This window comes from Salvia miltiorrhiza, chromosome 3 (genome assembly GCF_028751815.1).
Source record: "Salvia miltiorrhiza cultivar Shanhuang (shh) chromosome 3, IMPLAD_Smil_shh, whole genome shotgun sequence".
NCBI classification, from domain to species: domain Eukaryota; kingdom Viridiplantae; phylum Streptophyta; class Magnoliopsida; order Lamiales; family Lamiaceae; genus Salvia; species Salvia miltiorrhiza.
In genome coordinates this window covers 21,787,370-21,809,696 of record NC_080389.1, presented here as the reverse complement: position 1 = coordinate 21,809,696, position 22,327 = coordinate 21,787,370, and the positions used below count along the sequence as shown (strand labels likewise).

Below are 22,327 nucleotides of genomic sequence, written 5' to 3'. Positions count from 1 at the left end.
CCCAAAAGAGAGCAACGGATGACCACCACCTGAGCAGAAGAGAACACCACTGTCGGAACAAGAGACGGATCAGCAAAAACCCAGATATTGGAGCGACGTGACCAGATGTAAAGAACGCCAAAAAGAACTTGGAATCCCCGAGAACCTAGACTTGGGCTCAAGAATGCCAAGGAAACACGGTCTGTAGATGCTGCAGTAATGTGCAAGAAGAGACATGGAGGAAGAAATGCCTCTAATATTCCAACATAGGACATTCATTGAGAACTAAGAGAAATGCCATCCTCCTGAAGAGGATCTTCCATATCATCCATATCCTCATCTCCCCATCGTTTGGAAGAGGTCCGGGCAGAGACAGCGGACATACTCTGGAACGCTCCAGAAGTGGAGGAGGCAATAGTGAAATTCTGTGTATAGACCCCAGCCGAATGAGCCGCCGAAATCTTGTCCAAGAAAATAGACGGTTCTGGAGGCCGACCCCGTCGGGCGACTAAAATGGATTTAGTTTCATCCCCTGACTTCCTGTTAAGATCGAAAGAGCCACCCCCGGGAGAGGTAGTCTTCCCACTTCGTCCACCTCTATTTTGAGGAAGAGGCGGACGAGCCGCTAAGACTTTCTTTGGGTGAGGAGGGTGTGGGCCTAAACTCCTTCCAGAGCTCGAGGAGAGTGAGCTAGACAGGTGAGTATATCTGCTCGGAGTTTCCAGCTTACTATTATCAGAACTGTGCGGAGAAGGAAGACCATTGCGTATATCCGTGTTGATGCAGCCTTTGTTCTGGTTCCGAGAATCCGCAGATCGTTCAGCGCCTTCAGCTATGGACTGCAGCCGATCTTGCTCCAGCGACCTAGTCTGTTCAGTCAAGATTTGTTGTTCTGATTGTCGCTTCTGATCGAGCGACGGCCCCAGGACATTAGTCGCGTGCTGCTCCGCCTCGTTGCATTGCACAGAAATCAGGCTCAGCTCATCCGTTTGACTCTTTTCCGTAGCCAAAGTCTGTTCAGGCTTCCGCTTCAGATCAGTCGGTTGACGCTGCTGTGGCAATTTGCTCTGCTCGGGCGAACTGGTACCTCCCGCTGCCTTGTCAAAGCACTCCTTGACCTGATCATGGCTACGGTCCGAGTCATCATTGAAATCCGGGATCGAATTAGCGTGTTCATCCTCGAGTTGTTGACAATGTCTCTCTGGTCTCTGCGTAGAATCCTTGATGATGCTCATGTCGTTCGGCCCTTTCCCCAAATCGAACTCTGTGCCATCATCTAGAACCTCAAAGGAGTTGGATGTAGCAATATCAGAAATAACAGCCTTCGATATGTGGGTAGGCTCTGCTACCTGTTCTTCAGTCCTCGCATGAGTCCCAACCTTCACCCCATTATTAGCAATAACCTTCTTATTACGAGGTTTCCAGGACGAACGACTCCTCGCCCATCGTTGTTTAGCTCTTCTCCTACTTCCCCGACCACGCCGACCCGTAGCAAAATTCTCGGATTGATTGGGAAGGGGCTGCTCCTCTTCATGAGAATCATCCGCCGAAATAAGTTTCCAGCAACTATCTGCAGAATGTCCAAGAGAAGAACAGACGCTACAAAAAAAAGGTAAGTCCTCATATCTAAATTCAATTTCAAAAATTTCCTCATCACACCGCACATCAATAAAAGTAGGAAGATCAATCGCAACATTTATCTCAACAAGAACTCTAGCGAAACTACCAACAGACGCACGAGCAGACAGACCATCGACAATGAGAGGAGTACCAACATGTCGAGCAATACCAGTTAAAACCTCAGGATGCCATAACTCATGGGGCAAATTGAAAATACGGACCCAAACCTGAGCCATAGAGGACTCCATCTTGTGTGGATTGAAATTCGGGGTCCAAGCTTGTAGAAAAAGAATCCCGGTGCGAAGACGCCAAGCACTCCTAGCAAAAGCGAAGGCAAAGTCATCTTGCGATGAGAATTTAAACGTAAAGAAACCTTTACCAAGAGGTATAACTTCCCAGTTATGCGTGGGTTTCCAAATAGTCGAAAGTTCCAGAAAAAGGTCAGCTGCAAATCTCGGCGATTGTCCTTTTTTGAGAAGAATCCGACCGTGAATGGCATGTTGAAAGGTTTTGATTTATCGTTTCCGGAAAGCCGAGGATAAAGTGAGGCAGGGACGGTCATCGACCATCGTTGGTCGTAAAGCCGCGTAGTCATGTGCAGGAACGTCCGCCGGCCTCCCAGTCGTGGCACGAATAGAATCGGCGAAGGTTTTCTTTTTAGGAACATGCTCATACCGCTGATGCTGTTCATGCTCCGGATTAGCAGCAGTCCGTACATGAGTGTTGTTCATGGAAGACATCTCCATAGTGCCCACAATCCCTGCCGACTTCGGAAATTCCAGCCTGGGAATATCATCGTTGGTTGGATTGTTCTCGTTGGCAGCGGAAGCCAAGACAATTGAGTCCACGAAAGCAGGCCCTTGGGAGGGCCGTATGAAACCTGCGGCCGCCTTCATCTTATCAGAAACCCTAACTTGATTAACACCCTTCGGGGTCAGCATCGGTTGAGGTTGAGCGGCGATCTTAGCCGAGAAGGAACTCCAGTCAAAGACCGTCTCTTCCTGAGATGGAGAAAGTCCATGCAGCAAACCTGACGGAGCCCTAGCGTCCAGTTGCAACGTTGTCGAGACAAGAGGCGGACTAGGCAAATACAACTGAGAAACCCTAGTTTTCGAATGAAAGCCCGTGGTTTCTTGGACTTCCGAGGAGGAGGAATCATCTCTGATAAAAGTTTCGTCCAAAGAGTGGGAGCCCGTCTCATGGAAAAGAGAATGCGAAGTGGTAGTATCACCAGTCGGAAAGGAGAACACGAACCCATTGGAAGCGGCACGTAAGGGAGGAACCCTAGCCGCCATGGATCTTCCTAAAGGAGGGAATTCAGAGTAAGCAAGGATGGACATCTCGCCGGCCGGAGAAAACCAAAGCCGGCCGGCCAAACGGAAGCGAGAAACAGCCGCCTAGAAGGCAGCGGTGGGAAGCCCTAGCGAGAGAGAAAAAAATCGCCGCCCAAGTAAAATCTTGGCACTTATGGCACTATTAGTGCCATAAGTGCCTAACCCGACCAGGCACGCAATCCGCCTGCCTGATCCTACCCGGTCCGCCTCATTAAGGATAAAAACGTCTGAAATCAATAAAAATGGCCAAATTTTAAGTTTTTTCAATGAGTGGCTATAAATTGTGTTTTATGTTTCATTTTGGCTACTTCAAAATTTTACTCTTTTAGTAATTGCACCTGCCATTTGTCATTTTATATACAAATTATAAAAATAAAATTAAAAAATAAAAGAATCTTTTATTTTACTAGATTAACATCATTGAGTTTCTGAAATATTTGATAGAAGAGGTATAAAACATCTGAAATATGTGTAAGAGATTTTTCTCTCAAGTGCAATAATGATTTAGACATTAAGTATACGCTAATCATTTTGAGCATAAAATTTTTATTTTTATAAAAATAGGCAATTTTTTTAGAGGCTTAATAAAGATAAACATTTGTAATTACCTATTAACGTCACCCTAACTTCATCAACTAATTACTCAAACATTCGACACGTAATTGACGATTCGAATGTATTATTAAAAATTCTTGATGATATTTTGAATTTGGTTAGAGCATCCGCAATGGGCTTACTTGATAGCCTACTTGATAGTGGGGGACCACATTGAGTAAGTAGTGCTGCATTGGAGTTACTTGATAGTCTACTTGATTTTTTTAGTTTTGATTTTTATGCTTTTCATTTAAATTAATTTTACTCAAATTTAAATAACATATTTTTCTAAAGTTAAAAACGCCATTAAACTAAAACATCATTAAAAATTACATAAAAATTAAAAACACCTAAAACATCATTAAAAATTACATAATTAAAATCCTAGTCTAGACCACGACGCTTGAGCACGTCGGTGACCATGGACGCGTGCAATGCCCTTTGTGCGTCCGTCATGTGCGTCGTATCCGTGTTGAGGAGCTGCATATTGAGTTCCTTCTCCTTGATATCGTTCCTCCTGGTGTACTGGGCGGTGAATGCCCTCATCTATTGGTCGGACCTGTCCAACCTCTCCACTATTTCGGGTGGAGGCTCCGAGCTCATCTGCGACGCCGACGCCTTCCCTTTTCCCTTCACCGCTTTCACCGCCGCCTTCGCCGCCTTGTTGTCAATGGGCCGGGAAGAGGAGATCTCCTCGCCCGACGCCGAGGTGGTAAAGCCGCCCTCTTCTGTAGTCTTTGTCCTCTTGGAGGCATGCACGTCTCCGGCGAGGTACATCGACTTGAACTTGGGATTGTTCCGGAGAACTTTCTACGCGTTCCAAAAGTTGAATGCGGCCTTTTGTGGGCTTCAAGCCTTGAAGAGGATTTGGGCCTTGTCACGGAGCATATCGTCAGAATGGCCGGAAGGCCAATTGTTGCACGTCTCCACCCAAATAGCTTCCCAAAGACGCACATATGCGCTCACTCGGGCCCAGTGGCCTTGAATTTGCCGAATTTTAAGCTCGACACCGATGATGGGGTTGACACGGTCGCGGATCCGTCCCCAATACGCCTCCCCCTTTTGATCCGTCCCACGAATGGCGTCGTTCGTCTCCTCCGCCCAAACTTGGACGATGAGATCCGTACGCTCGGGAAGATAAGTATGACGGAGCCTTCCTTCCGCCGCCGACTTGTCGTGCTTCATTTTGTGGGCGATTTCCTTCCTCCGGCCGCCTTTCTTTGGTTTGGAGGCACTTTCCTAGGCACTTGCTGGGGTCTCCTCCAAGTTGATTCCCCCCCATATCGGGGTGATAATCGGCAGAGAAATCGGGGCACCAATTAGGATCATAGTAAGGGTTGTGTAGATCCATGAAGGAAGAAAATATGAGGAGAAATGGAAGAAAGAAAATTGTAGATGAAGAAGATGTGTGGAGAAATGGAAAAGAAGGGTTTTTAAAGAGAAGAAGAGGAAAAAAAAATTGAACGGTCAAGGCACGAATTCCAAGAAAATAACAGTCACAAATTTTTCAAAATTCAATTTTTTTTAATTTCAAATTCAGGCGCGTGCATTGCATGCGCCATACAATCCCTTCCTTCGTGCATACTCGAACACTCGAGCAAGCCTCGAGTAAGGCCCCCCCGCAACGCCTTACTCGAGTGCAACGCTCTACTCAAGTAAGGCGATCGAGTAGAGCGTTGCGGGTGCTCTTACAAGCGATAGCCAAAATATGTACTCCTTCCATTCTATTATAAGTAGCTCAAAACTTTTCGGCACAAGAATTAAGAAAAATATGTAAATTAGCTAAAAATGGTATGTTTTACACTTTTTTAAGGGTTAAATTTTTTTTATTTATGAAAAAATACTCTTATAGTGGGACGGTCCAAAATGGTAGTGGAGATGGGGAGTATATGATAGGAAATTATTATTAATAATAATGGTCATTTTTTCAAAATATCACGGTGTTTTTTTCAAAATATTACGGCTAATACTTAATATCATTACTTCGATTCAATGGTGTGTGTGTGTATATTATTGAAGAAATTTTTATGAATGGTCCAAATAAATTTGGATGTATAAATTTTAACTGTAGTCCTAGGAGAACGTGCAAAGAAGTTTTTTTTAGGGTTAATAGCCGGAAAATACACCAACTATTTCTGAATTTGTATATTGCACATGACCTTCAAAAATAGCTCCAGAATACATGACCTTTTGATTTAGTTGCAATTTGCACACGCGTTGACCACCACCTTGATTAGTGTTGACGTGGCTCCCGGACTTTGCAGACGTGGACACACCGGCGATGTAGTGAAACGACGTCGTTTTGTAAAGCTCTTATAAATTAAAAACAAATTAAAAAAAACAAGAGAAAAAAACGTTATCATCTCCTTCCCTTCCCTCTCAATACAGTAACCCCCAAATCCTCAGCCACCAAATCTCAATACCCTGCTATTGTCACCGGTTGAGAGTAGGGCAGCGATTCTCGCCGTGAATCGAGGGTGAAACGGCAGCAGCCATTGGCTGTTGAGGTGTGATAGAAAGGAGAGGGAATTTCAGAGAGATTTAGGGATTTAAGGAGAAGGCCTACTAAAATTGGGAGAATTTTGGGGGTTTTCGTGTTTTGAGTCAGAATGAGAGACGAGGGGCGGCGTCGTCGGTCTGTTGGCGGCAGAGGAGAAGCAGGGGAGGTGGGCGTCGGTTTGCTGCTGCGTCGATGTCGGAGTTGCAGGGGGGAGGGAGGCTGAAGTAAGGTTACTGAAAGGGGAAGGCTGGGCGGCGAGTAGTTTAATTTCTGGCCAGAAGTCGGCGTACTCGTTGAGCCACGGATTGGTGCCGCCGTGGATGTAAACGACGAGGGGGAATTTCTGCGGCGGAGCTCGTTGGCGCGGTGGCGCCTTCGCTCCAGCAATCCTCTCGGCCGCCGCTGGAGCCGGGGGTTTTCTAGTTCTGGATGGGGAGAGCGAGGGTTAGGGAGTTGGAAGAGGGCGGCGGCGACGGTGACGACGATCCGCCCGTTGGGTGCGGGGGAAGGCTGGGATTGGATTTCGTTGTCGTCTTCTATAGATGGGCGAAATCTGGGTGATTGAATCGGGATTGTAGAGAGAGAGAACAGGACGTGTGGTCCAAAACATTTTTCTTTATTTTTTTATTTTTTCTCCCTAACGCGTGGCTTGCCACCGTGTAATAAATGCCACGCATAATGCCATATAATTTAAAATAGTGTCCACGTCATCGCCGGTCAAACATAAGAGTGGTCGGAATTTCCGTCGGGTGCAAATTGCAACTAAATCAAAAGGTCATGTATTCTGGAGCTATTTTTGAAGGTCATGTGCAATATGCAAATTCGAAAATAGTCGGTGTATTTTACGGCTATTAACCCTTTTTTTATTAACTAAACAAATAAATAAATAAATTTAAAGATCACATGACAATGGACTCAAACCTAGATCTTAGACCTTAGAAACTAACTACTACGATGTTGGACTCAATCTAGAACCTCAGACTTTTTTTCTTAGAAAGAAAATCTTGACGTGAAACGTAGGCCTTGGATACTAACCATTACCACGTTGGACTCGATCCAGTCAGACTTAAAAAAAAAAAAAAAAAAAAAAAAATCTTGACGTGAAATGTGGCATGGTTGGGTTTGGGCCCAAGTCCAACAAAATTGCTAAAATGCGGCCCATAGAGGAAAGCACATTCTCTCTCTCCCTTTCTCTGTCTGTCCTCGGCTCGATCCCTTTCATAGGTCACATGTAACGTAATTACGATTGTTTGCTTATTAGAATTCATTTTAATTTTAATTTTGATTTCTCAAAGTTTTTTTTGGCTTATTCTGTGTTTAGGGATCGGTGTAATGCTAACTGAGACCTACGAATTTTAGATTTCGATTTCTGGCTTTTGATTGTGGATTAGTTAACCTTATGATCTCTGCACTTTTTATGCATTGTGGAAATTGAAGAGGTTTGGCTGTTTCGGCGGTGCAGAATGGATTTTGTATCTAAATACCAGGTACCTTCCATTTAGTTTTTTTTGCTAAATCTATTCTGCTGCTGGGTAAGATCGAAAATTTAGTTTGGTGTCCTTGATTTGGGCAATTTGAAGTTATGTTGGCACTAATATCTGTCTACTTATACTTGCTTATGAGCTAACATGCAAATGGTTCTTGTTGCAGGATGTTGTCGGGCGTGTTTTTAGAAGCGAAAATTCGAGCTCCGGTGAAGATAGGTAATTGTTTAAGATCATTTGAAGTTTACAATTGTATAGACGCAGTAAACTATGCACTTCAATGAGGTAAAATGGCGGTGCTTAACTGTATTTATATCTGATTAGTCATCGATATAGAAGAAAGAGCCTGTTGACTAAATTTAAACCCGAATGCACATCGAATTTTTGGTGCTCGTACTAAACAGTTGTTGATATAGTAGAGAGAGCCTGTAAGAATGCACAATGAATTTTTTGAGCTTCATATCTTTCTTTTTCCATTGATTGGAGTAATATTCAACCAAACTCATTTTACTGTTCAAAGTTTTAGCCAAAATTGTATCTCAGTTAGTATATCGGCATTCAGAAAAAGATTTATGTTATCAGTTACATATGAATAGGTAGTTTGCTGCATGCAAAATCTATTTGTTAGTTATCTAATTTCATGAATTCATTCCTTTTGTGGTTCATTGAAATTCTCGAGTTTACTCTCCCAAAGTGACATGATCACAAAGGGTAGTTGTACCCCATATGCTTTTCATGTGTCAATAGTGTGATATATGCATAATGCATATGATAAAAAAATTAATCTATTCAAGAGGAAGACGAAGGTGGAAATGCAGTTAAAGAACATTGCATATATGTTCTACCTAAACAATCTTCTAGTTAGCCGTTTCATATTTTCATATTGTACAATGTTTATTTACTTCAAGCATAGCCTATCATATGTATCAGTTATGTTGAGCGCTTGCTGGATCGCATTGGCAACGGTGTCCTGGCTGAGGACAGGAGGAATGCCATGGCTGAGCTTCAGGCAGTCGTAGCTGAAAGTCATGATGCACAGTTAGCCTTTGGAGCAATGGGTTGGTTTTCTTCTTAATGAAATTGCCGCTGATTCTACATTGTCATATTCATGAAATCATGATTTCATATCTTCCCTCCACTGAATTGTATTGCAGGCTTTCCCACACTACTGAATGTCTTAAAGGAGGGGCGTGACGACGTAGAAATGGTTTGAGGCCTTTGCTGTCTTATTTTTAGAAACATTTTATTAGTTTGTTCATTTAGATTTTAGAAGATAATGTCATGTCCAATATATGATGACAACGTGATGGCTAGAGGACCAATCAAGCAGTTGGAATATGTCAATGAATGTGAATTGTTCAGGAATTCATTTCATTTCAGTGATGTCCATTTTTCTTCATCTGTGTATTTATTGCATATAATTGTGTCCTTGAGTATTTTAGTGTGTTGTTGGTATTACTATTACGCAAAATCCAGCAGCTGCAGTGCAGATACATTTAATTACTAAAGGATTCTAGACAAGTGCGTGCTATAGTATAGATTGCTTCTAGTTATTAGCTTATAGCTGAGCACTGCTCCGCTCTGCTCAGTAATGAACTTTTGTTTATATGTGATTTCACATTCCATCCGATTTTGATTGATGCTGAAAATTTTCTATGAAGGTTCGTGGGGCTCTGGAAACTCTTGTTAGTGCCTTGAGTCCAATTGAATTTGGAAAAAAGTCAAAGAATGAGGTGCAACCAGCTCTAATGAACAGTGATTTGCTTTCAAGAGAAGTGGAAAATATTTCACTTCTTTTGAGCTTGCTGGTATTAACTTTACGATAATTGCTGTTGTAGTCCTTGAGTTTGGATTATGTCCGTATATGATTTGCTTATTAGTGCCGCTGCAGTTAGAGGAGGATTTCTACATCCGATATTATACATTGCAGTTGTTGACAGCACTTCTTACAAATTCTCCAAATTGGTAAGACTTATATCATTTTCTTCTAATACTCTCCATCCCTCTCAATAAAAACCAAGTAAATGTTTTGGGATCTCCTTACAGGCTCCAAGAAGCTATTTTAACGATTCCACGTGGTATTACAAGGCTCATGGATATGCTCATGGATCGTGAGGTACCGTACTGATACTTACTGGGGTTCTATTTGTTCCCGTCTTTCCTACTGCTGTTAATTTATATCTGCACATCTGTTTTCCTTTTCATTTTTCTTTTTCCACATATGTTGTACATTTTTTTTGTTTATTATTTGGTGTAGGTTATACGCAATGAGGCATTATTACTTCTCACATACTTGACTCGAGAAGCTGAGGTCATTGTTCCCTCTGCGAGCCATTATTGATTACAAACCTCTTCTTTTATATTACCTTCTTCTCATGGTTTATCATATTCATTACCATTCAGGAAATCCAGAAAATTGTGGTCTTTGAAGGTGCTCTGGAGAAGATCTTTGGCATCATCAAAGAGGAAGGAGGCTCTGAAGGTGGTGTTGTTGTGCAGGTGTTTAAATACCTAGTGTGCAAATTTGCAACATTTTCTCTCATGGGTTGTCTATAAGATTTTTTCACTGCATCCATCTTGATTGGTTGTTGACAATCATGGCCATCTATGTAAATGGATATACATATAATAAAAAGAGATGCTAGCTTCCTCCAAAAGAAAAAAAGAGATGCCAGCTCATCACTTATCACCTCCTGGCGAAGATTTTTCCCACGTTACTCTAATATACTAAACATACTAAATATAAGTCATTTATTTTTATCTTGGGTAAATATTCAGTTAAATCCTAAACTATTAGCATTTTCACAAAAATGTCCTGAACTAATTGATAATATCAATTGAAGGCCTGAACTATTCAGAATACAATAAAAATGTTCTGTGTCTGTTTCTGGCCCCAGAAAGCTGACATGTATGGCCGAATGCTTTGTTAATTTTCCTGTATTTGGGTACATCTGAGTTTCTTTTGAATGTCTTCTTGCAATTATCATGGCTAACATTACATCCTGTAGAGTGTTTTCTGGTGAGCAGTGCATTCAGTTTTCTGACAGCATCATTAATCTTTCTGCTCCTTGGTGCTGTAAACAGGACTGTCTGGAACTGTTGAACAATCTTCTTCGTTTTAATTCCTCAAATCAGGTTTCTACTATTTTTTTTTCCCTTTTTTTGTTTACTTCATAATTTTGGTAGTCACACTATGTTGAGGATGCTCTGAACTTCTTATAAGGTGATTGATAAGTGGTGTAGGTATTGCTTAGGGAGACAGTGGGCTTTGATCCGCTTATATCGATTTTGAAGCTCAGAGGAAGCACCTATAAATTCACCCAGCAGAAGGTTAAACAGTATATTTGTTTTTCTCTTGATGCAAGCTCAAGTTTGTTAAATTAGAGTTTGTTTCCATGCATTGGGTGCTAATTATTTCCTTATGCGAATTAACTGAATGCCAGTAGACTATAAATCTACTCAGCGTGTTGGACACAATCAAGTTGCTTTTGCATGGTGGTCAACGAACTGATCCTGGAAAAGACTCGAATGGTTTGGCAAATAAAACAGTTCTGGTTCAGGTTTATTTTCAGCTCTTAAACTCTTAGCTGTAAAACAAAAACTATGAAAATCTGCATATTGTGATCTTGTGTATTCATAAAAAATCTTGAGTCGCTAAAGGAAAATATAATTAAACATTTCTATTGTTCTATAGGTGTTTTTCTCTCTAATATGTTTTCGCCATTGTAGAAAAAGGTGTTGGACCATCTATTAATGCTGGGAGTTGAGAGCCAATGGGCTCCTGTTGCTGTCCGTTGTATGGTAAGATAACTGTTCCAATATGGTCCATTTTTGTATAATCATCTTTATTCATGTAATAGTCCTTCATCGGTAAGGAGATTAATTGTAACTTTTTATTAGCTAAAAGACGCACTTCCCTAGGAGTGTGTGGGTAAGTTCCATTTGAGGATCACAAAATATATTTATAATATGATTGATCTTATGTAAGCACTTCACTTATAAGGCATTCGAAGGTAGTGAGTTATTGCGTCCAAATTGGTAATTTGAGCAAAGACTACTACAGTTTGAAAGACATTATTGTACCAAGAAACAACTCAAACAAGCAGTTTTTGTGCTTCTACTTTTCTTTTTCCTTAATTAGCTAAGTTCCTTTGGAGCTTATGCATTTTCTCCATGTTGTGTGACCGGATCAGAGATTGTATTATACTGACATGAGACGATATTTTTAGTATAGGTCTTGTCAATTGTCTTTTGCCCTGAATATCTGCAATTAGTCATCTACAAGTCCATGTAAATCTATCTGGTCAAGGGAGCTTTATGAAGTTTTTCGAGGTTCACTTTTTATTCTCATCTTTACAGGCACTACAGTGTGTTGGTGATCTGGTTGTCAATCATCCTCAGAACCGTGATACTCTTGCAAATAAAGCACTTGGGGAGGAGCCTCATGTTGAGCCGGCCTTAAATTCTATACTTAGAATTATGTTGCGAACTTCTAGCACACAAGAGTTCATTGCGGCAGACTATGTTTTTAAGAGCTTTTGCGAGGTTTGTGTGATTAGCCTGATTTGAAGCAAACAATTCCATTATGAACAAATATGACAAGTGTATATACCCTACTAGAGTTTGGAGAAATAAAACTAGTTTTCTTCATAAATAGGTTCTTTATTAAAAAAATATAATTTTTCTTGGTGATTGTTCTTTTTGATATTTATGAGATCTAAATTTGAATAATACCGAACTTTGGCTGCCTATTTGTTTTTATGCTTTGTTTGTTATTGCTTCTGAATTGTGATTCTCTATTTATTCCCTTGAGTTGCTATATTGAATCAGAAAAATCCTGATGGTCAAACTATGTTGGCTTCGACTTTAATTCCTCAACCACACTCAATGATAAATGCACCATTTGAGGAAGATTTGAACATATCATTTGGAAGGTTATATTTATTTTTTCAGTTTCTTCGGAAGTCTCCCATTCAAACATTGATAAATTGTCCTGAAAGTTATTTTTTCTTGCAGTATGCTACTGCATGGGCTGATACTGAGTGAAAGTGATGGTGATCTTGAGGTATGTTGTGCATTTCACATGATATTTAGCTATGTCTAATGAGCTGGACTTGGCTTCTTCCAATTTCTATTCCCCATTTTTCTCCGTACCCCCTTTTTTATTTTTTCAAAAACAAAAAAGCTTCCTTTCTATTAGAGAATGTGTTATCTTTCATATGTATGAGTAACCGGAGGATATAGCATATGGTGAATGTGTTGTGTCCAGGTTGTTTGTTGCTTTCACTTTGTTAATTTCACTATTCTCATATTCTGAGATCGTGACAGCTTGTTGACTCATCTGTTCAAGACGTTCCTCCTTTCTTGTGCTGGGGGTGAATTCATCTTTGCCTTTGTTTTGTGTAGACTTGCTGCAGAGCTGCTGGTGTCCTATCTCATATTCTGAAGGATAACATCCAGTGCAAGGAGAGGGTATACATTCTTTTTCTTATGATTCTTATTCTTTTAATTGCTTTTCCAACATCAACATAGTTATCTTCAAGTCTGAAGATTTTCTAGTTTGGCATCTTTTATGGAGTTAAAACTCGAAAATCTCCCACGCACCTCTTTTCTTATTATGATGTGAAAACTGCTGCAGGTTCTTAAAATTGAACTTGAAGCGCCTACACCGATATTGGGAGGTCCAGAGCCTTTACTGCACCGTATGGTTAAGTACCTGGCACTTGCCTCTTCTATGAGTAAAGATGGAAAAGCTAGCCTACCAGATACTACGTATCTTCAGCCAATCATTTTAAAGCTACTACTTCTTTGGCTCTTTGATTGTCCAAGTGCTGTACAGTCCTTCCTCGGATCACGTCCTCACCTCACATACTTGCTAGAATTAATTTCTAATCAAACCACGACTGTATGTGTAAGGGGATTGGCTGCTGTACTCTTAGGAGTGTGCATAATCTGTAATAAGACCGCTGACAGTGGACAGGATTCTTTTAGTGTCATCGATGCTATTAGCCAAAAAGTTGGACTTACTTCTTACCTTCTTAAGTTTGACGAAATGCAGAAGAGCTCGCTTTTTACATCTGAAAAGCCTGCTCTTTCCCGTAAACCATTGACTCGATCTATTGGTGCTAGCATGTCTGACATTGAAGAAGTTTATGATGATGAAAACACTGATCAGAGGAATGAGGATCATCCAATACTTCTGATGGTGCTTGAACCTCAGTTTGTTATCATTCTGAAGGGGTTAGAGGTAAAAATTAGAGAACAAATTGTAGAAATTTACAGTCATCCAAGAAGCCAGGTGGCGGTGGTCCCGGCTTACATAGAACAGCAGAGTGGAGAAATGGACAAGGAGTATATCAAGCGACTGAAAAACTTTGTGGAGAAGCAATGCCTTGAGATACAGGTAATTCAGTTGTGGCTTATCTGTATATAATATTTCTATTGCTAAAACAGTTATTGCATAACCCATCCTCTACAAGACTTTTTTTTTACTATTAGGGTGCATTCTCTTTGGTTGTAAATTTATTACAAGAAAATTAGGGACAAAAATATTTCTCTCTTTGAAACCCTCCCTTCTGTTCCCTAATTTTCTATAAAAGTGAATTTCACCCTTTCTTATTCCTCACTTTCACTCCAATGAGGGATAATATTAGGTGTTGGTGTGATAATATTATCCCTCCTTTGAGTGAAAATGAGGAATAAGGAAAGGTAAAATTCACTTTTATAGAAAATGAGGGAAGAGAAAGGAGGGATTTAAAGCGAGAAAATTTGTTTTAGTCCTCTTTTTTTTGTGCTAAATTTACAACCAAAGAGAATGCAGCCTTAGATGCTAAGCGTATATTCAACTCCTCTGGCTCTGGCTATATTCTTTCTGTGGCTCCTGGAGAGCGTGCAGCAATTGTGGAGAACTTGTCTGGAAAAAAGTCGATCAATGTTTCTGTCACAATTTTTTTGCTAACTGATTGTTGTTAATATGCTCTAATATGACTGAATATCGTGTAAACTTGCAACTTTTAATGAATTACAATGGTTGCACTTCCAGTCTTTTATGTATTTTCTATGCTGTTTTTCTTTTCAAAGGACCTTTTGAGTCGGAATACTACTCTTGCTGAGGACCTCGCAAAGACTGGTGAAAGTGGTTCGCCCCAGCTTGAACATAGGGTTAGCAGTGGATCAGACAGAATCCAGGTCGAGACTCTCCGTAGGGATCTTCACGAGACTTCCCAACGGTTGGATGCCCTCAAAGCAGAGAAGGCCAGAATTGAAGCCGAGTCTTCAGCTCACCAAAATTCAGCATCTAAGCTTGAATCTGATCTGAAAAGCTTGTCTGATGCATACAATAGCCTTGAGCAAGCTAACTTTCAGCTGGAACGCGAAATAAAAGCATTAAAGAATGGCGGGGCTGTAGCTGCTCCAGACATCGAGGAAATAAAGGCAGAAGCAAGGGAATTAGCTCAAAAGGAGAGTGAAGCCGAGTTGAATGATCTGCTAGTGTGTCTTGGGCAAGAGCAGAGCAAGGTGGAGAAGCTCAGTGCAAGGCTAGCAGAGTTGGGAGAGGATGTTGATAGTTTGCTCGATGGAATCGGAGATGATATTGGACTGCAGGAAGAAGATGATGACGAACAAGACTGAGGAGCCCTTATATTTGTATGTCGATTTCCACATCTCTTATTGAACTTCTCAGATTTTAACCAGCTGTGCTTGTACATTGCTTACTAACTAACTGTACAGTATTATCGTTATTTATCTTCATAATTTTCACGACCCCATTGTATGTCTATTTCTTGTTTTTACTCTTTTGTTTGGTGCTCCTTAAAGGCACGACAACTTTTTTTGTTGACAGAGACGGCATATATTATTAAAGCATGATCCCTTTTTCTCCTCCTAGATCTCAAATCTGAGATTGTTTTTCTGTGTGTGTGTGAGAGAGAGAGAGAGAGAGAAGTTTGATGGTAAGATGGATTTGCAGTATCCAGAACAGGGCTTTTGATCAGTTGAGGGATCATTGGGAGTCTATTAATTGGAATATTATAGTAATCAATCAAAGAGAGATACGACCACTAAAAGAAAGATCACATTAATTAGCTCTTGTCTAGTAAGATATATAGCAAAGAAACTAAATAAAATTGATAAATGGAAAGGTGATTTGTACCTCAAGGTCCTCAACTTTGTGCGTGGAATTAAAATCATTTCAGATTTTGGCCCGGTTAACTCTGTGATTCTATTTTTATTTTATTTCTTTGAACAATATGCTATGTCCTAAACAATTGCATGTGCGACTGAATAGGTTAGGACACCAAGTACGTGGTAGCTTAGAATCTATTTCTACTCCGATCGAGTGTCGGAAAATAATCAGATGTGGGGCTAAGTCTATGTAATTATGATTTCCACTGAAAATTAAATAGGTCAAAATTGGGTTAGGTATGTAGCATCCATGAAATTAATGAGTTGGACATGTGGTTTAACAACTTTAAGGATAATTAACAAACCCGCTTAGGTCTGATCTGTTTTACACCTTGTAAATTAGGTAACCCAATCAAGAATCATTGAATTGGTGTTTATTAGGATATTGAGTCTTTCCTTCAAAATAAAAAATAAAAAATATATTGAATCATTTCCAAAGTCTGTTTACCGTATTCCACACTTTCAAGAAGTGCTTCCAAAGTCTTGAAAGTCGGTTCTTTTTTCCTAGAAGAGGCCAAACTTGTGGCTGTATTATTTATCATTTATTTAAGAAAAAATATTGTTCCAATGTTTGTAAATTTTCTCCACTTGCCTCGTATTTATCAGACGATGTCGATTACCGGCGTCGCACATCACGTCCAAACATTTTAATTATAATGACGTGGGCTACTAAAATGACTTTTTTTTTTAAAATGTTGACACATTTCTAAAATTGACAAACATTGGAACTATATATAGTATATTGTTCTTTAATTTTAACAAAAGATACTAATAAATACACCTATAAATAAGTAAATCTTAATCATGTATAAAAAGAAGAAGAAAATCTACCTGTTCTGTTCATCAAAAGAAGTGGGCCAACTTAGAGGATCGTGAAAAATTATTGTGGTTGTTTGGTGTGGGGAAAAGTAAGTGATGGGACTACCCATTTAATTTCCCGCCTTCCCTAACAGCACCATACACATATTCATAGCCATTCCTTTAAATAACTAATAACTGAGGATGCCCTAATATTTGTCGGTGGAATAAAGAATAAGAAGTGGAGTAATAAGACTATTCATAATGGTAAACTGGTAACATCTATCAAATTCAATTTTTAGATAAAATATTTATTTTTTCTTTTTCATATACACCACTCAACTCTATCCTCGTCTTATTTCTACTTTTACTGACATGAATATAATATTTTCTTTTTATTTTATTTTTAATTTTATATTAATCATAATAATTTCAATTTTATTTAAACAATTGATAAAAATATACTATATGTTTATTAAATTCATAGATAAGAAAAAAAATTATGAGGCAAAATTCTATATAACCAATATAAATATTAAAAATCAATAGTTGTCCATCAACTTAGTTTCAATAAATTATACTTCATCCGTCCCATAAAAGTGTGCACTTTTTTCTATTTTGAGATGTCTCACAAGAGTGTGTACTTTTCTTTTTCGGATCACTTCTTTCACGAATAAAAGTGGACCCCTTCTTCCACTAATAACACACTTACATAACATTTATTAAAACCCGTGACACCAACAATCATGCACACTCTTATGGGACAAATGGAGTAGTTAAGTTTTAAGATTTCGTACAAAATTACTCCTACACCAAATTTATATATCTATCCTGCAACTCATTTCTGATTTCTCTCTTTCTTTCTTTCTTGCTTTCTCTTTCTCTTGTTTACTCTGCGACCTCTCTGTCTCTCTGTCTCTCTCTCTCTCTCGAACATTGTCGTCGTCCTTTAAAATTTTGGCGACGTCGCTGTCATCACTTGCACAAAGTTTTCATCTTCTCTAATTCACCGCCATTGACAGTCGAAACCTCCATCTAACCTAGTGAAAACACTGTTTTCCTCTCCATAATTTGGTCGTCTACCGTCATTGTCGCGATGTCCCCTTCATTATTTATATAATAAATCTGCAGATCTAAACGAGATATGTAAAATCTAGTTCGAGATCAACGAAAAAAATAAAGAAATTGATGATTTAGTCCAAACATTTTGTTAGATCTGATTAAGATTTATGTCGTGTTATGTTGCTTCTTCAATTAGGATTTTTGTTCATGAATTATAGTTGAATTTGTTGGAACAAACTACCAGGCTTTTTTTTGTTAGAACACATCGCACCATTTTTTTTTTTGGAACAAATGGGTTCTTTCGTACCATTCGTGTTGTATTGGTGCAACAAATTTTGGAACAAATGATACAAATGAGTCTATTTGTGCCATTTGCACCTGATCACTATTTTTATATCAACAAAAAAATTGCAAGCATAAATTGCTTTAAATAATCCTAATAAAGACACCAACCCTAGGAATGTACTAGCGTCAATAAATTATATTCATTCAACCTGTTGATTCAATTACAAATTTTAATTCAGCCGTGATGAAATATCACAGTCTAATTCATAATCTTCTTTAACGAACAACTATAAAAGTAGATAAATAAATTCCTATCACATTCAAGTCTCAAGAGAATAAACTAACTCCAAATATCACACAAAAAATAGCTTCCTATAGTCAACCTATCACATTCAAGTTTCAAGGTAGAACCATATTATGCATTCATGAATTGGCTGAACAATTATCATATTAATATTCAAGTCTCAAATTGAATAACTAAATATGCAAATTATTGATCTGATAATTCACAAGAAATCAAGCACTAGAAATCATGAATCACAAGCTGGAAGTCAAATTGATATCAATAAATCAAATACACATATTTAATCAACTATGTACAAACCCTATAATCAGAAACTAAACTAGCCAAACATAATTAAATAAAGCAAAGACATAATTAAAAAGAACGCAATTGAAAAGAGTGAAATAAATAAAACTCAGAATGAACAGCTTGAATCTTGAAGTCTTGTAGAAAATAAATCTAAATTTAAAAACTATAAAGTTATAAGTCTAAAAACTGAAAAATATGAAAAGATAGAGAAGGGAGGTGCGCAGATGTATCTAATAGGTCAAGAAAAAGACCTATATGTAGGCACAAGGGAAAAACACAATGCAAAACTTGAAAATACAGTAATAAGACACGTAATCGGCATAAAAAGGTAGAGGAACCGGCGATTGGGCTTAGGAAATCGACAATCGTTGATTCCAGTCATCATTTTTTCACTACTACGTGAGACTTTCATAGTTTGGCCATATCTCTCGCGTCCGAACTCCGATTAGCGTTCTGTTTGCACCTTCGAACTTGAATCGAGATGATCTACAACTTTCATTTAGACCATACTTCCAAATTCAGCTTCAATATTTTTGTAGATTTCATCAAAGTAAGGGGAAATATCATATTTGACAAGATAAAGCAATTTAAGTACAAAACAACCATCAAACACTTAGTTCTCTATAACATTGACATAATAAGAACATTAAAAAACTATGAAAAATTGAGTGTTATCAACTACGACAAACTTAAGACATTATTCGTCCTCGAATAATGAAAAAAACACAATCAATAACAGGAATGAGTAGATTTCTAGATCAACGATGCCTCAGAAAAATAGAATGAAAGAATTCTTCAAATCCTAAACAATTTAAACATAAAAATCACCAACAAGTACAACCTATAATAAAATCAACTTTGACATCCCTACTAGGGGTGGTAATCGATCCGGTTCGATTATAACAGAACCAATTTTTCGGTTAATCAAAACCGGTTAACACTGAAGACACTAATCGAACACCGAATCGATTTTTGGTTTGTATAACTGTCCGATTAACCGAATTAACCGGTTAGTACCCGTAGCGGACAAAGGTTAGCGGGAGAATAAGCATGCGCCGGCTAAAACGGAGGGCCTAGTTACTAGTTCTTTCACCTTCAGAACATTAGCATCACGGGCCGCAGCTAATTGTTTCAGAAGGTTATCTTCGAGATCAGTAACACGTCCGGGATCGCAAATGTTTGGTGCGGTGCCATTGAATTTGGGCGTATGCACCGATAATGTCCGGCCAGGAGCCACGACGGGTTTGGACAAAGAAATATTTGTCATGAAAATTTTTGTCTAAGGAGGTCAATTTATTCATAAAGGCCATATGGCCCCCGAATTTGGAGGTGAAATTATAATGGGACCCGGTCCTTTTCAAGACATGGGTCTTATGGAATAGGGCGGCGCTGTAAGGATAATTGTTAGCGGCGCAGACTATATGCAATAAATGGGCTCGACGAATAGAGGAAGGAGAAAGTTGGAAAAAAGGGATCCCATATCGATTACATACGTCAAGCAAGAAAGGGGAGGGAGGGATGCGCAATCCTACATCAATTTGATGCACCTAGATCGGAATGACGTCAGGATCAATGCCCCGATGGGTGTCGGGCATATCAGAGTCAGGATCAGCCGGATTCTGAATCCGGATTTTAAAATCCGGATCGACAACGTCGATGCGAAGGGCGTCCCTCACCATTTTCATAACCCGGACATTAAGGGTAGACTGGGGAAGTTCGGATCCCGCGGCAACCATGGGTTATACAAAACTTTGAAGAAGGGGTAAGACAAAGTGGGAAAGGGAGATGATGAAAAGATCGTCGGAAAAAGAGTAAAGTATTATAAACCAGAGGGGGGAGAGAATGGGTACCTGGGTCAAACCTAGCAGCGGGGAAAGCAGGAAGAGGAAGGGGGGCGACCGGCGAGAGAGAGAGAGAGACTGAGGAAAGGATGAAACACCAGAGAATGTAAGGGAAAAATAAGAAGAAATGAAGAAGAAGGTGACAGGTATTTATAAAAGAGGAGAATTCCAAGGGGCGAGAGAGGGGGCAATCATTAGGGTTGATATACGTGCAGAAAAGGAAGGGCCCAGATCACGTCGCGAAACGGCGGTTAAGAACGGAGGGCTTAGATTGCATCAGGGGCTGCGAAAAGGCACGTACGGGGAATAGTGATCGTATCAGGCATTAAATGAGGAGACGTCATAAAGAGGAAAAAATCCTGTGCTAATGGGAAGGTATCAAAAGCCTTGTGGAGCTACGAAAATTCAAAAAACTTCTTTTCGTAGACTAGGGGAGAGTAGCTGATGAGGAGTAAGGATCTCATCAGCACCGCTATTCTAGAGAAAAGGACATAGAAGCGAGAGTCCGCGGCGCTGACTTAAGCTTAAATCACACATGGTCTGAAGGACGCGAATATGCTATCAAGTAACCAGTAGAGGAGCTAACGGCACAAACGAAGAACGGCGCAGACTAAGAATTTACACAGAATCAACAAGGCTAAAAGGCGGATCGACCTCAAGATAGCACCCGAAGAAGACTTAGGAAGAGATCATAGACGAGACAAGAAACTAGAAAAGCAGCTGCGCGGACGAGACTAGATGACGGCGCAGACGAAGAGTTCGATTGTGTCAAATAAGAGACCATGGAGAAAAGACAAAAGCTCATTAAGATGAAGTCGGCGCAGACAAAGGCTGAAAGAAGTCAGCGCTGATGAAATAACTGCACGTGCACCATAAAGCTGTAAATTAGTTAGAAAAGGTTTCTAGTAGATAGTGACTCATGATCGCACACCGCGTGTGGAGTACGTGAATGAGCTGTAAAGTCGGATTTACCCTTCGCCTTAATGTAATTCTATAAATACCTCATGTGATCCATCGTTATAAACACGCAACAATATCTTAAGAGATCTGGGAAGTTCTTCTGCTACAAGTTTTCTCTTCGTTCTCAATCACGCAGGTTAATCCGAATACTTTCTTCACTCGTTTAGATTTAGGCATGAATGTTAAGCTTCACCAAACAATACTTTAACAAGCATTCAAATCCATAGAGAATGCTAATCACCATTAACCCATAAGAACATGTAAATGAAATCCACAACACATAATTCAACGGAGAACTAAACTAATGAATCGAACAACAAGCTAAATACGTTAACCAGGCGATGAGATAATCAAATGCATCAATCTATAAGCAACAAAGGTAAACGATCAAGAAGCATACGTAGCAACTAACCAATTGAAGAATTCTTACAATAGTTCAATGTAAATGACAATCCAATGCGATCTAATGAAATCCAAATGTTTCTAATATGTTTCTACTCTCTCAAAACTCAAGGAAAGTCATAAAAATGGCCAGTGGAGGCTGGGGAAGTCGAGAGCCCTTCAAAACCTTAGAAAAAGGGTTTAAATACTAAATCCCGTAATTGCCAGAATTTCGCGCGGGCGAAGGCCGCAGGGGGCTGCATTGCGCAGTGTTTTTATTTTGGTCTGTTCTCCCTCGTTTTAAGTCCAATTTTTGATCTGTTTTCGCCTACGAACTCGTATCAAGACGAACTTCGATTCTTCTTCAGACCATTGAACTTAATTCTGACTTCATTTTTATCCACATATTAATCAATTCGAGCATAAAATTCTGATACAACAAAATTAACACAAAAGCTCAAACCAACCAACTCTTGACTGAACGAGACCAACATATAAGTCAATATCACACCTAAACACCCATAAAACTCATCACAAAATAAGGCTAAACAACTCCCCCACACTTAATATTTTGCTTGTCCTCAAGCAATATCCACATCATCCATGATAGTTCACAAGTAAATTTCCTCACCAAACATATCTCAAACCAATCCAAGTCTCTCTAGCTATCTACATTCCTCACGGGGTGTTCATTGTTAAGATTTTCAAGAAGC

The 22,327-nt window shown here is 39.5% G+C and overlaps 1 protein-coding gene across 2 annotated transcripts; it reads left to right on the top strand.

The window, feature by feature from the left end:
• Positions 1-7,205: 7,205 nt before the first annotated feature.
• Positions 7,206-15,280, top strand: LOC131015609 (golgin candidate 6-like). 2 transcript variants are annotated; one of them, XM_057944050.1, is made up of 20 exons: positions 7,206-7,263; positions 7,465-7,514; positions 7,678-7,730; positions 8,442-8,569; positions 8,666-8,718; positions 9,173-9,319; positions 9,403-9,476; positions 9,558-9,627; positions 9,769-9,822; positions 9,915-10,010; positions 10,596-10,646; positions 10,755-10,841; positions 10,958-11,071; positions 11,241-11,312; positions 11,871-12,056; positions 12,342-12,445; positions 12,528-12,576; positions 12,918-12,983; positions 13,150-13,914; positions 14,592-15,280. In XM_057944050.1, the coding sequence occupies exons 2-20, from the start codon at positions 7,491-7,493 to the stop codon at positions 15,141-15,143; spliced, it is 2,745 nt and encodes a 914-aa protein (XP_057800033.1). In that variant the 5' UTR covers positions 7,206-7,263; positions 7,465-7,490; the 3' UTR covers positions 15,144-15,280. The 2 variants fall into 2 exon arrangements, with proteins under 2 accessions (XP_057800033.1, XP_057800034.1); XM_057944051.1 differs by having other exon boundaries at positions 7,240-7,258.
• The last annotated feature ends 7,047 nt before the right edge of the window (positions 15,281-22,327 follow it).

What these genes read in the sequence shown, in the direction of transcription:
- LOC131015609 (XM_057944050.1), top strand. Translation starts at nt 7,491, where the DNA reads ATGGATTTTGTATCTAAATACCAG. An exon ending in CTGTTGCTGTCCGTTGTATG is followed by an intron (nt 11,313 to 11,870) that starts GTAAGATAACTG and finishes TCATCTTTACAG; the next exon opens with GCACTACAGTGTGTTGGTGA. An exon ending in TTTTTAAGAGCTTTTGCGAG is followed by an intron (nt 12,057 to 12,341) that starts GTTTGTGTGATT and finishes ATATTGAATCAG; the next exon opens with AAAAATCCTGATGGTCAAAC.